We start from the raw sequence: 14,755 nt of genomic DNA, 5'->3' as shown, positions 1-14,755 counted from the left end.
CCTGTCTTTTCCACCACATGCCTGGAGAAGAGCTTCCCCTGGCAAGGGCAGCATGCATCATTACAGACTGGCACACATGACCCTTGTGTGTCACTGGCAGTGTCTGCCCTCAGGACACCCATCCTGTCCTGGGAGGGGTGATGTGGTGGAACCAACCCCATTTCTCTCCCCATAACGTAGTTGGCTCTGCTGCAGGGGGATTGTCTGGGGCCCCACTTTTCCTTGGCCAAACTCCCTTTGTTGCTCATGGGCTTTTCCCTAGCACCTGCCCTAATTGTTTTACAACAACTGTTCTCCTGTCACTAGCTGTATCCAAGCCTTTGGTGTTCACCAACTGTTTGAAGATGCAGACAGTGAAGTACCTGAAAATTTTCCAAGCAGTCCTCAGCCCTAGTTAGGCAGTGGCTGGCTGTCTCCCCAGCCAGGCTCGCCCTCACTCCCAGATCTTTTTTTGAATGCTTTCCTCAACCGGAAACAACACCTTCCCCAGTCCTCATCACCTTCATGACTTATACTTGCCCTATAAGGACTGTTGGTCGTGTCCAGAATTGTTTTCACTGCTTCCAACCTTCGTTCACCCCTCCCTTTTTCAATAGAAGAAAGGATCAAAAGAGTGAAAAATCAGGTGAAATACTGAATGAGTGAACAAGTAAATGAAAGAATGAATGAATGAGCTCACCACCTAACATCACACTTCATCCTCTGGTATTTTATTGTGTGTTCTTTGGTACTTTTAAGTCATTTCCCCAATAACATGATGAGCTGCCCGGAGGAAAAGAGCTGTGATTTTTACTTCCCTCTGGAGAACAGTCTGATGCCATGTGGCTGCATGGACATAGCACTAAGTTAGAATTCAGGAGCCCAATCCTCCCCCTACCACTTTTTGAATGAACTTGGACCAGTTTTAGGTTTTCTGGGCCTTCTTTTCCTATTGTGTGAAGTGAAGAGATGGGATTGGAAAAGCCAGCTCTGGGGTAAAAGTCCAGTTTCCTCTCCCTGCCATCTGAGTAACCTTGGGAAAGACACAACCTCTCTGAGCAAACAAGAAAAGTCGTTCCTACCTCATGAGCTGTTTTAAAGCCTTGATGATGTGATGCATGCCAGGTTCTTAGCCCATAGCTAACAATTATAGTCTCTGAGCTCCTATACACATTGACATAGTGAGAATATTCACTTGAGAATGCTGTACTGGCCAGGCGCAGTGGCTCAAGCCTGTAATCCCAGGACTTTGGGAGGCCGAACAGGGCAGATCACTTGAGGTCAGGAGTTTGAGACCAGCCTAGCCAACATGGTGAAACCCTGTCTCTACCAAAAATACAAAAATTAGCTGGGTGTGGTGGTGAGCACCTGTAATCCCAGCTACTTGGGAGGCTGAGGCAGGAGAATAGCTTGAACCTAGGAGGCAGAGGTGGCAGTGAGCCCATATTGCGCCACTGCACTCCAGCCTAGGTGACAGAGCAAGACTCCATTTTAAAAAAAAAACCTTGCAAGATGGGCTACCACAATTTCTCTTCTAAAAAATGCAAAGCCAATCAGCACATGAAAAGATGCACAACACAACTCATTAGGGAAATGCAAATCAAAACCACAATGAGATACCACTTCACACTTATTAGGATGGCCTTAAAAAGGAATTAAATTCTGATACACGCTGCAACATGGATGAACCTTAACTGAAATAAGCCAGACACAAAAAGACAAATACTATATGATTCCATTTAAATAAGGCACCTCATGCAGACAGAAAGTAGAATAGTGGCTGCAGGGTTTTAGGGGGACAGGGGAATGGGGAGTTTAGTGGGCACAGAGTTTCAGTTTGGAAAAATGAAAAATATCTGGAGATGGATGATGGTGATAGCTGCACAACAACGTGAATGTATTTAATGCCACTGAACTATACACTTAAAATTGTTAAGATGGTAAATGTTGTTATTTACATTTTACCATAATAAAAAAAAATTATTTAGAGCAATGCAGAACAATTGCCACAAACCAAGCTGAGGTTTCTTTGGGTGTGGCTCTTGCCAGGTGAAGGAGGCAGGTTTGTGCTAAAACAATAGAAACTGACTCAGTCTGGTCCTTGAATGCTGGTCTCAGCAGAGGGAAAGCTTTCAGCCAAAGCCAGGAATGTTCACGTCATGAAGTTAGGCAGGGCCTCTCCATGGAAATCGACATTTATTTGAAGACTTTAATGCTTGATTTGGCCTCACCCAGAGGTGACCTTCTACACAGGGCCAAAAGAAAAGTGATTTCTTTGATCGTCCATCTGACCCCAAACTGACCTCCTGCGTTTTCCAATTCATTTTAAACCATGCTGTACTGACCAAAGTGATTCCAGCTCTTAGCAAAGAACATTTCATATTTTACCAAAAATTCTGGGCCAATTTCAGATCTGTTCACTTGAAGAGCAGGAATAAAATCCTGTGAGTTCTCTCTGGGTCTTTCTGATCTCAGGCAGTAGGGAGGGAAGGCAAGGGGAATATTTATAATTTGTGTGAAGCTTGGGGAACAGATGAGAATCGGAAACTCCTCCCTGCTTGAATGTGAACTGGCTCACTTGGACCACATCTGAGTGGGAAGGAGATGGTGTAACTCGCAGGGCAGGGACTGGGGTTCTTTCTTCCTCAGGTGAGGATCAGCATCTTGCGAGGGAGGAGAAGAATGTGATTCTTCTGTGTTGTTTACAACACTTTAGGCTACAAGTAACAGCAAGACCAACTAGAGCTGGATTAAACAATAAGGAAAATGTATCCTCTGTAACAGGACAAGAGGATGGAGCTATACAAAAGAATAAGATCATGTCCTTTACAGCAACATGGATGCAGCTGGAGGCCATCATTCTAAGTGAATTAACGCAGAAACAAAAGCAAATATCACATGTTCTTGTAAGTGGGAGCTAAACATTGGGTGCACATGGACATAAAGATGGGAACAACAGACACTGGGGACTCCAAACGTGGGGAGGGAACAAGGGTTGAAAAACTGCCTATTGGGTACTGTTTTCACTGCTTGGGTAATGGGCACACCAGGAGCGCAAATCTCAGCATCACACAATATACCCATGTAACAAACCTGCATGCGTACCCCCTGAATCTATAATTTAAAAAAGAAAAGACAAGAGATAGGGTGACTATGGGGTTGGTATATCAGCAGCTCAGTGCAGTAAGCAAGTCCCTGTGCTCTGTCCATCTGCTTGCTTCCTTCATGCTCACACGAGGCTGCCGACTCCCCAGACAGACCAGGCAATGGGAGGGTATGCCTTCCAAACCCCATCCCGACAACCAACAGAACTCCCCCTCATGTGAATCATATCCCATGCCAATGCCCCAAATCAGGAGACAGCAACCCTTCTCTGTAAAGGAACAAGATAGTAAATATTTTGGGCTTTGAAGATATACATTTGGTCACAGTCACTCCACTCTGCTGTTGGAATGTGAAAGCTGTCATAGGTAATGCATTAACAAATGAGCATGGTTGCATTCTGATGAAATTTTATTTATAAAAACAGGTAGGCCTGCTGGATTTGGCCTATGGGCTAATTTGTCCACACTTTTTCTAGACCAGGTAGCCTCAAAATTAACTCCAGGATACAAGCATTGATGAAACAAGTCACAGGCAATTTGTTACTAATTTATAACCACAGTGCTTGTAAACGGTTTATTCCATTCTCTGTTGGCATCTAATAGAGACTATTCAAAAGGTCCTAATTCATAACATTGAGCATATGATCACCCAAAAGGCAGATGATAGCAGAGCACAGCAAAGCTGGGGCACCGAAATAAATGAGAATAAAAATTTCAAGGCTAGGCGCGGTGGCTCATGCCTGTAATCCCAGCACTCTGGGAGGCTGAGGCGGGCGGATCACTTGAGGTCAAGAGTTCGAGCCCAGCCTGGCCAACATGGTAAAACCCCATCTCCACTAAAAATACAAAAATTAGCCAGGCATGGTGGTGCACACCTGTAATCCCAGCTACTCAGGAGGTTGAGGCAGGAGAATCGCTTGAACCTGGGAGGTGGAGGTTGCAGTGAGCCGAGATCGCGCCATTGTACTCCAGCCTGGGTGACATCTCAAAACAACAACAACAAAAACATTTAATTACATTTAAAGGGTACTCTATCCCCTCTGAATGCCTAAATTCCTACAGAAACTGTTTTCATATTTCCTTTTTTGTTTCTCCTGTATTGAAAGTCAAGAATGAAAAAGACCTTAGCACTTTGTCCAAATTTTACAGATGGAATGGAGATTCAGAGAAGGCAAGCTACTTTCCCCATATCACACAGCCACTCAGTGGCAGAACGAAGATCCCAACCCAGGCTATAGTAGGTTGTCGTATTGTTCAAAATATTTGCTGCCCCTCCAAAGAGGAAGCTTATACAACTCCTGCTGGAATAAGCTTGGTCCTTGTGCCTTGTGGTGGTCCTCTCTCTGGAATGGGGTATATACCACCACCACTACCCACACTGTTGAACTCAGGAGCAGCCAGGCAATTTGTTTTGCCCATGAAGTGTGGATGAAAGTAGCATGTATCGCTTCCGATTGCCATGTCTGCCTGCGCTCTACCACAAAACATGATGTTCCTGGCAGAGACTGCTCTGCTCCGCTGGGTTGCAGAGTGAAGAGGATAAGCACAGCTGCAGCTCACCTGTGATGAGCATATCACACAAGCAAGAAATAAGCCAGTGTGGTCTGGGGTCTTTTGTTACTGCAGCATAACTGAGTCTACCTTGACTAGTACTCAGGCTTTACAACACAGGCACTGCTCTTTCTCACCAGGAGGATCACATTTCCAGCAGTGTTGCATGGAATTTAACAGCACATGTTTTATTTTTATTGTATTTATTTCTGCAGTGATGAGGGCTCCACCCTCATGACCTAATTAATCACCTCCTAAAGGCCCTACGTCTATACAGTCGCATTGAGGATTATGTTTCAACATGAGGATTTTGGGGGGACACAAACGTTCAGATCATAGCAGGTACCTACCCCACAGGGATATGTTGAGGATTTAATAACCTAAGCCTGTGCTTTGAGGAATTTGGCTAAATGGCTACTATTATTCCACATAGCCTCCCCTTAGCTGATATGGCAGTGACAGCAAGGGATTGGGGTGGGAGAGGGGTTTACTAAGATGGTTTCATGGCTTATACATGCAAACAGCCAAACCCTCAGAAGTCACTCTCCCCCAGGGAGGATGCTGATGACCATCACTGTCCCTGCAACAGGCCAAGGGGAAAGGACTGGAGGGGCTTTGTTGTGAAGGGGTTGGGAGCAGGGACTGTGGAGCCAGACTGGTTAGGGTTCAAGTCCTATCTCTGTCCCTTCCTTCCTGGGCATCTGTAGATAAGTTACTAACCTCAGTGAGCCTCAATTCCCATCTCATGGGGTGAGGTGAGGATTCAGTGAAATAACTCATGAAAAAAATGCTTGTCACTGTCCCTGGCACAGTGCAAGGTCTCAGTAGACATCAGGATCAATGTCGGTGTTCTTCTGCCAGAGTAAACCAAAGCGAGTGTGGGCAGAAAAGGAGTCATAGGAGGTGATTCCTCTCTCAGTGCATCTGAAGGAGCAGCAGGGATCATTGTAGCCTATCCCCTGTCCTCATGAAAACACCACCTCTTGAAATCACAGACTGATTATCTGGCTGGTGTCAAGTTGGTAGAAAATAAAGCATCCCTCCCTGACATTGCACAACTGTCATGGATTCCCATGGATGTGGGTTTAATGACCTTCGGTCAGGGTTATGCACCATGGGGGAAAGCTCAGATCAGGCAAAGATACACTGTGTCCCTTCACAAACAGATCCACACTTGGCCTGGAGCTGTCCACCGAAGGAAACCCCTGGCTCACGTCCTTCTCAGCCACATGTCTTGGTGCACCCTCTGCTGAGGGCAGGATCCACTGCTGCCAAGCTGCTGGGCCAGGGCTTTCACACACTTGCCAGGCTATAAACTCTACTTGAGGCCAGGTGTGCTCGCCTCCCCGCTGGTTGGGTAGACCCCTGCCTAGGCCTGGCTGGAGGAGGGCTGGAGAATAATCGGTTGGAGGTGAACATCACATGCCCAGCCCTTGAATTGCTGGCTATTGGCTTGTTGGCCAGAAATCCAGATTAAGCTCTTAACATGCACACGCACCTGGGAGGGATGTTCGCCAGGCTCCACAGCTGTGTTTGAGTGAGTTCATTAGATGCTGTCATTCATGGCTGCCACAAGTGTTCCCCGGGTGCTCCCAGGTGTCAGGCACTCCTTCCTCCATGTCTGGGGAAGCAAGGACGTGACCAACACTTAGAAGGGAAGTGGGGTGGGGGGTTGCCATCTGGAAGCTTTGCTGACCACACTGCCCTGAGCTGTGTTTAGAGTTCAGCCTGGGGCCTGGAAAGCAGGCCCAGGAAACCTCATAGGGCCTTCATTCCTGACGAATGAGAAATAGCCAGAACTGCCGGCCTGCCTCTTGGCGGCTACTACACAAGAGCTTGCCGGATTTTCTATAAATTTTTTTTTTCTCAAATGTCACCATGAATTCGCAGCGCTCACTCCTGGGGCTGCTGGGAATACACCTTTACTGCTTCCATCAGAACCAGCCTCAAGGTTGGAGAGAAAGCCTTTTATTTGGTAAGCGACTGTGAGGGTTCATTACTGAGTAAAGGGAGAAGGCAACAAGGGTCTATGAGAGGAAGTAGTACAGAAATTGGAATATCGTCAGTGAAATAATTGCAAGGCAACATTTCAGGGTAATTTCCTACTGCGTTTTAATGACCAATAAAGAAGATACAAAAGTGTCATTTATAGAGAAACTCCAGCATTTTGTTTTCTTGGTTATTCTAATAGATCAATTGAAACATATAATATGATTTAAAAAACAATTTTTTTGGCCAAACACTGTATTCAATCTTTCATGCTACAGATCTGTGTAGTTACTGCTTGTCATCCAGTCAAGATGGAAGTGAGTGGGGCTAAACGAGAAGAAAATTCTGCTCTTTTGCCTTCTGATAACGGGCAAGGAAACCTTGCAAACTCCATCCTAAGACATTTTCCCATTTTCTTTATTGTGGCTGGTTTCCAACTGAAAGTTACAATATATTCATTCTTAGGCAGTGGGGTGGTTTTGGTAAAAACACATGAGGAACCCTTGGGGTTTTGGGAGGTGAAGGGCAGTTTTTTAGTCCATTAGCTTTGTCTGCCTAGGTTCACCACCCAGAACCAACCACAAGCCCACCAAGTGGGGTGACATGGACTGAGTATGACATGGGGGACAACTTCAGCGCCAGCCCACTCATGGATGGGAGGGGCTGGAGACCAGGGCTACTTGCAGAGAGGACAGCTCCCCCTCCTGAAGACCCCTCCTACTCATCTCACAGAGCCTCTTCCTCCTCTAGAATCAGCCGCCAGGACCTCTACAATCTGACTTCTGCTGCTAGTAACATCGCAAAGGCAGAATCTGGCTTCTCTGCAAGGACTTCAGGCTTGTCAAACTCAATCACCTGAAAGTCAGAGAAGAAAAACTGAAATCAGCAGAAAATATCTACCCACTGTAAAGCTCAAACCACTGAAATTTCTGGGGAGATGAAGCCAAAAGAGCTTCCTGTACCTTCCCATTTTCCATAACCAGGACGTGATCGCAGTTGAGAACTGTGTTGAGGCGGTGGGCGATGGTCAGCACAGTGCAGCCTTTGAAGGCATCTTTGATGGTGTTCTGGACCAGGGTGTCAGTCTTGGAGTCCATAGAGGCGGTGGCTTCATCAAGGAGAATGATCTGTCGAGGAGGGAACATTGTAAAGGTAAGCCAAAGGTGCACTGAGAGGGGAATTTATAGCCTTGGCTCTATTTACTTTAAAAAAAGAAGAAGAAGAAAAAGAAGACCACAAGATGAAAAGTAATTAGCTAAACATGCATCTCAAAAAAAAAAAAAAAAAAAAAGAGAAAAGAGTGAAGTAAAACTCACATCACATCACCTCCATCTTTCCCAAGGAACTTGCTAGAGGGACAAGGTTGTATATCCTTTACTCCTCTTTTTAAGTGGTTTATTCTAACCCTACAAACTCATAGGGAGACAGGCTGCACAGGCTTTATCTATTATGCTAACCTGAGTCGGCATGAAGCACAGCAGCACTTACATTCATTCCCTATATTGCTGCCATATCAAACGATCATAAACTTAGAGACTCAACATAAAATTTATCTTCTAGTTCCAGACGTCAGAAATCCTAAAATCAAGGTATTGTCAGGGCTGCATTCTTTCTGTTTCCTTGCCCTCTTCAGTTTCTGGGCCACTTGTATTCCTTGGCCCACAGCCCCTCCTGGCATCACAGCTCCTTCTCTCTCTTTGACTCTTCTGCCTCCTCCTTGGAAAGCCCCATGTGAATACGTTTGGCCCACCCAGATCTAGGATGATCTCCCCATCTCAAGATCCTTAATCACAACTGCAGAGTCCCTTTTGCCAAGTAAGTTAATATATTAAAAGTCTTGGATGAATATGTTCACAACATCCAAAAATCAGGACATTAACATCTTTGGGGAGGTGGGGTATTATTCTGTTGGTCACAGGGCGGATTTGATTTAGCAAATCAGAGCACTTGAACTTAACCCCTGACTCTGCTTGACTGGCCAAGTTACTTAACTTCCTCGAGGCTCTGTTCCCTCATAGGTGAAAGGGGGCTATGCCTTATTGATGAGCTAGAAATGAAGATGACACTTAAACCACTTAGCACGGCAGGCACTGGATCCATGCCGGTCCCTCTCCCCTGACATTAGCACATCTGGAGAATACACACAATGGGTCACACCTTTGATGAGGCTTCAGACACTGACATTACTAAAGCAACAGCAATCCCTTCCTGGAAATCAGTAAATAAGGGTGGCTAAGTCACAAAGAGAAATAAGTATAAATTGTACAATTCCCATATCCTAGCATTCTGATGGCCCTCTTGAGCATCCTGGCGACAGTGTACCCAGATTCAGAATTGTTCAGAGACAATGGGAGAAAGTTGGGAGACAGAGTTTTCAAACTCAAACCACTTAGGCGAGCAGAGTGAAAATCTAAGCGAGACCTCCCCAGGGGAAGCCTGGGAGAGGAAGGTGCTCTTGCTGTAAATGGCTGTTACTTTTCAATTTTTATCCCTCACAACTTTGTCTTAAGAAAAAGTGATCGGTTTTTAAATGGCTCAATTGCTCTCTCTTTGCTGAAAGACATACGCCTGGCACTACCTCCTGGATTGAGTGGCGCTGCGGGAAATATCCAAAATTTAACCAATCCATTTTCTGTGTTTTCTTACCTTTGAATTACGGAGAAGAGCTCGGGCCACACAAAGCAGCTGACGTTCCCCTACTGAGAAGTTTTCTCCATTTTCTGTGACTTCTGCCTGTAATTTTTCTGGGAGTTTCATTATCTATAAAACACAGAAAATGCCACATTTGTGCTGATGATCTATAAAATTGTCCTATGCTGTCTGTATCGATTGCCCCCTTCTCTTGCATTCATCAGCTTGCTTTATTTTACTATGGCAAAGAAAGTGCAAAACAACAATCATTTCAATATTGCAAACAGGCACCAGGGAAAGACCGGGGAGTAGGCGGACATTAATAATTTAAAATCACAGTATGATTCATAGAACCCTGTAGACAATTCACCAAAAGAACAAATGATGCAAATGCAGTTCCAGAGAGCACACAAGCAACTGGAAATGGCCTTCTGGATTGCTGTTTGCATGGACAAAATAGAGATGGGATGGGAGAGTTTCCTGGACATTAAGGAAGGGTAAGACAGGGTCTGGCTTATCCAGAGTGACAAGCCAAAGTGGCCTTGGAAGATGCTCATGTTGGTACACCAAGTCCTGGAAAAATATCATGTTGGGCTGTAGAGGTGGTCATGCTTACCTGCTGACCTCAGCTGGGGTTGTAGTTCTTATAGGACAGGGTCCCCTCTCACAGATGGTTCAGTCCTCTCCAACCAGCCATACTTGCTATTCCCAGAACATTCCACACCCTCCCGTTTTCTGTGGCTTGTCTGTTCTGATAAGCAAATGAGGCCATTGGCAGAGTAGCAGGGCCTTCCATCTGCTCTACAGCCAGATAGGCTTGCGTTCAAGTCTCCACCCGGCTACTCACTGGCCTGGGCATGTTACTTCCCTGAGCTTTAATTTCTTCATCTCTAAAATTAGGGGTAAGAGTACCAACCTCAGAGCATTGTAGTAAGGACCAAGTGAGACGATACACGTAGTGCTCTTGACTGGGTCATTGTAGAGCCCTATTGTTGCTTTTAATAGGAAAGAGTAACTAAGGATTATGTTCTACTGACTTATGTGGTGTCCAAAAATAAACTTGGCTAAGTGCTGGCCTAGGTGCTTGTCAAATTTAAACCTAGGCCAGGAATCTAGGGCAGTGGTGCTGGGAAACAAACTCCTCCTCAACAGCCCCAGAGACCTACTGTGTCCCTCATGAACGTTCTCTCCAGAACCTGCCAGAGCATCTCGTCGGTGTGACTCTCAAAGGGATCCAAGTTGTACCTGCAATGAAGGAGAGGAAAGGACAGGGAGCCGGATTTCCAAGGACGAGAGGATGGATGGGGAGCAGGCTTTCTGTAGCATGTGGAGGAGGGTAGGAGGTGGCATGTGATGACCTCATGCTCCAAGAATCGTCCTCAGTCCAGGACAGTGGTCCACAAAATACGGACCTCAGGCCACGAGACCAAGGGTCCACAACTCTGTGATGGAGCAGAAACCGCCGAGGCAGGCAATGACAGGTGGAACCCTGCCGAGAGGCAGCTCTGAGCAAGGTGCTCAGAAAGACACACCTGGGCCTCTCAGCAGCCCCGAGTAGCAGAGTGGGTTTGAACTGATAAAATTCTTGGCAGAGAAAGAGGGAGAGTGAGCAACCCAAATCTGCCACTCCATGCATCGGCAGCTCCTAGGGCCTCACAGGGTGCTGAGCAGTTCAGACACAGAATGTAAATCTACTGTTTCAAGAGGCAGAATGCATTTTTCAAACAATGAACTCTAAATACAGTAAATACAGTTACCCTACTTCATCTGGTGCGCTATGGGAGAAATGTTCCTCTCATTACAGAGAGCCACTGCACTGGCTAACTGAGAAACTGCCTTTCCCCTTGTGCCTTGATATCAGATCTGGAGCCCCACAGAAGCTGCAGCCCTACTGTTCTTGCTTGGAATAGCTTCTGTTCACTTAGTTGTGGAAATAAATGAATGCACTTCGAAATGGACAGCTATATATGTGAGGTAACTATTTATTTTATTGTGCACACTGGGACACTTTTCAGAGTGGCCATTGCTAAACCTGATGGGATGCTGGGACACAGGCATAAACTAGGGCTGTCCAGAGCCACCGGAATATCTGCTCAGTGTATGAATGAATATAGAAGCATCCTGTTCGTTGATAATGTGTTTATAAAACACAAGCAATGCTCAGACCCCTGGGGCCTGGCTCCTCCCAAGGTTGGAGGCAGAAACAGGGACCAGCAGTGCTTGTGAACCCTCTGGGATGCTGCTTCCCTCAGACAGAACAGCTCCAGGCCAGCCATGCCCTGGGGATATCACAAAGTTCTTGGTCAGTCTGATTTCACTCTCCAAAAATAGGAATGCACAATGATTAAAAACAGCTACCTTACTGTACCTACAAACAGGACAGGATCCTGTGGGATCACGGTCAGCTTGGTTCTGAGGTCTTCCAAGCTGAGAGTGCAGATATCCACCTCATCAATGAAGATTGTGCCATTGGCTGGCTCCACCAGACGAAACAAGGCCATTCCTAACGATGACTTTCCTGGGAGCCATAAAAGCAAGAACAACAAATCAAACATCAGTTTGTGCTTCCATCATATCGAAGCATTTAATTAGTGGGATTTTTAATGCAATGCAAATGGCTCCATAAGGATGATGGTGTAGACAGAAAGTGTCCTCACTGGGGTCGGGGTGGAGGGATGGGCTACCCTGACACAGTTAACCTGCTCATCCTTGCAAGGGCCCTTAGCACACAACTCATCTCTGGGGCCCTGTTGCACTAGAATGATTGCCATTTAATTAATTCAAAAACTGATGTGTCTGCTTCCATCTCCACACACCCATTCAACTTGAAATCCTAATTTACAGTAAAGAGATTTGAGAGAAATAACAGCCAATCTGACACACATACACATCACTCTCTGGTGTGACTTAACTAGGACATCCAGTGGAAATCCAAAGAAAACAACCTAAAAGAAACAAAAGCACAGCTTGTCCTCACCGGAACCTGTTCTTCCAACAATCCCGACTGTCTGCCCACTTTGTATGTTCAGGTTCAGGCTGTCGAGAACAAGGGGGGTGTTGTCTCTGTATCTCATCTGATAGTCTCTGAAGGTGATCTCCCCATGGCTGGGCCAGTCTTTGGGACAGGTCCCCACTTTGAGGGGATGAGTGCATTCAGGAACACAGGTCTGTAAAGGAGAACAACCAATGACCAGTGAATAGCCATTTGTTTTTTCATTTATTTAACTAATTCATTCATTGATTCACACAGTTTCAGGTACTGCTATTCATGGTGGTGAAATAAACCATAATGACCCTTAACTCTAGAAACTCACATTCCAGTGGGGATGTCAGATAATAAACAAGAAAAAAAATTAAAAATGAAGACAACAAAACAGAGTATTGCAATAGGATACAGAATGTGATTTGTGTGTTGGGCAAGGGGGATGGGAGAGTAAAAGTACTTGAGGTTTGAGGAAGGCGCCTATGTGACATTGGAGCTGAGGGCTGGAGTGCTGGGAGGATGCCAGCTACAAGAGGATCAAGTCCGGAGCCCTCCAGGTTGGGGGGACAGCTAGTCCAAAGGCCCCAGGGCCAGAATGAGCTTGGGCAATTTGAGGAATGGAAAGAAAAATCATGTGGCTGGAGCTTAGCGAATAGAGGGATGGATGACTTAGAGGAATACACAAGGGAAGCTCATACTGGGCCTGTGGGCCTGGGAAAATGTCGGAAGTGTAGCCCTGAAGCTGTGTGACAAGGCCAGAGAGAGCCTTGAGATTTGCAGAATTCAACCAGATATAATTTCAAGATCTGCAAGAATTATCATCATGCTAGAAGTAGAAAGATGGTAAGAATGCAGGATGTCAAGTTCAGAGGTCTTTAGAGATACATGAAAAAAAAAATCATTTAAGTCCCCTAAGAGTCCAAGAAATGCAAGGTCTGATTAAGGAGAAGGGCAGCTTGGCTTCATCACAAGAGCAGCCCCTCCTCTTAAGTCACCTCTGTGTAAACAGCTGGAATTAGGAATCCCGTGTGCCCCATCAGGGTGGCTGACCAGCCCACATCTCTGGCCAATAAGCAACGTCATTTAGCTGAGAAAATACCTGTATTGTTAAGGACTGAGTATTTTTCAACGCCTAGAAGATTTAGAATTAGGAATAAAAATATTTTAGAGAAACGAAGCTGTAACAGTCATATTTTTACTTTAAGAAATCTGCATGCTTGGTGTTTCAAGTATTCACAATATATTAACAGAACTTGGGCTGGTGATGCTAATTTAAAATGTACAATTGAATAATTGATTTAAACATGATTTTACGTTAAAAATTTACTGTTTATAGCATTGATTCTGTCATGAAAACTTAGCGCTTACTATATTTATAAGTTTAATTCATTAAAGTTATACAAACTCAGGAAGGTTTGTGGTTAAATCAGATCATTGAGGTAGTTAAAAAAGAAACTGAATGTATTAAATTTTAAAATGCAGTTTAAAATGTTTTAAAGTGTTTAATTAAGTTTGTAAATGGAGCCACTCTTCAAAGACACCTAAATGTGATTGCTAGAATTGGCTAGACTTCTTTTAAAAGAATCGCAAGATTTGTAAGTTGGATATAAAAGCTTTTAAAGAAGCGTCAGACTGGGCTTCTGTTTTTTCAACTTATGACTTTAATCAATCAAATAATAATTTTTAACTTAAAAAAATTTTAGAGTCAGGGTCGAGCTCTGTTGCACAGGCTGGAGTGCAATGGCATCATCATAGCTTACTGCAGCTTCAAACTCCTGGGCTCAAGTGACCCTCCCTCCTTAACATCCTCAGTAGCTAGGACTATAGGTGCACGCCACCACACATGGCAAAATTTAACTTTTTTTTTTTTTTTTGGAGAGATAGCGTCTCACTATACTGCACAGGCTGGTCTCAAATTCCTGGCTTCAAGCAATCATCCTGCCTCGGTCTCCAAAAGTGTTGAAATTACAGGTGTGAGCCACTGCGCCTGGCCAAATATTAATTTTTAGAAACCAAAGTAAACCACTGAATTGTATTTTTCTGTGTATCAAAACAGCCCTTAAGGAAACCTTGTTAAAAAGAAGCTCACATTCAACATCAAGGACTTTAGAATGTATTGTAAATACAGGTTTTAATAAGAGGGATGACTCATCCGATTTGGGGGTTTTTTTTGTTTTGTTTTTGATTTTTGAGACGGAGTTTTACTCTTGTTGTCCTGGCCTGGAGTGTAATGGCAGGATCTCAGCTCACCGAAACCTCCACCTCCTGGGCTCTAGTGATTCTTCTACCTCAGCCTCCCGAGTAGCGGGGATTACCACTGCTCGCCATCATGCCTGGCTAATTTTTGTATTTTTAGTGGCGACATGGTTTCACCATGTTGGCCAGGCTGGTCTCGAACTCTTAACCTCAGGTGATCTGCCCACCTCGGCCTCCCAAAATGCTGGGATTACAGGCGTAAGCCACCACGCCCAGTCTGATTTCAGTTTTTTAAAAAGACCCCTTTTGCATCTAAAAAGAT

General features: G+C 45.0%; 1 protein-coding gene across 3 annotated transcripts in view; it reads right to left on the bottom strand.

Annotated features, from left to right (window-relative positions):
* Nucleotides 1–7,012: 7,012 nt before the first annotated feature.
* The window catches only part of ABCC12 (ATP binding cassette subfamily C member 12), a 71,902-nt gene continuing 64,159 nt past the window's right edge, over nucleotides 7,013–14,755 (bottom strand). Inside the window, exons 25-30 of one of the 3 annotated variants that reach the window (XM_050773185.1) lie at nucleotides 12,232–12,421; nucleotides 11,613–11,772; nucleotides 10,421–10,499; nucleotides 9,270–9,383; nucleotides 7,586–7,750; nucleotides 7,013–7,478 (exon numbers count right to left, since the gene is read on the bottom strand). In XM_050773185.1, coding sequence (XP_050629142.1) covers nucleotides 7,392–7,478; nucleotides 7,586–7,750; nucleotides 9,270–9,383; nucleotides 10,421–10,499; nucleotides 11,613–11,772; nucleotides 12,232–12,421 — 795 coding nt within the window. In that variant the 3' untranslated portion in view covers nucleotides 7,013–7,391. Of the gene's footprint in view, nucleotides 7,479–7,585; nucleotides 7,751–9,269; nucleotides 9,384–10,420; nucleotides 10,500–11,612; nucleotides 11,773–12,231; nucleotides 12,422–14,755 lie in introns of those variants that run through there. The other 2 variants (XR_007721912.1, XM_050773186.1) reach the window with 2 other exon arrangements.

Source organism: Macaca thibetana, chromosome 20 (genome assembly GCF_024542745.1).
Source record: "Macaca thibetana thibetana isolate TM-01 chromosome 20, ASM2454274v1, whole genome shotgun sequence".
In the NCBI taxonomy this organism is placed as follows: Eukaryota; Metazoa; Chordata; class Mammalia; order Primates; family Cercopithecidae; genus Macaca; species Macaca thibetana.
This window is presented reverse-complemented; position numbering and strand designations above follow the sequence as displayed.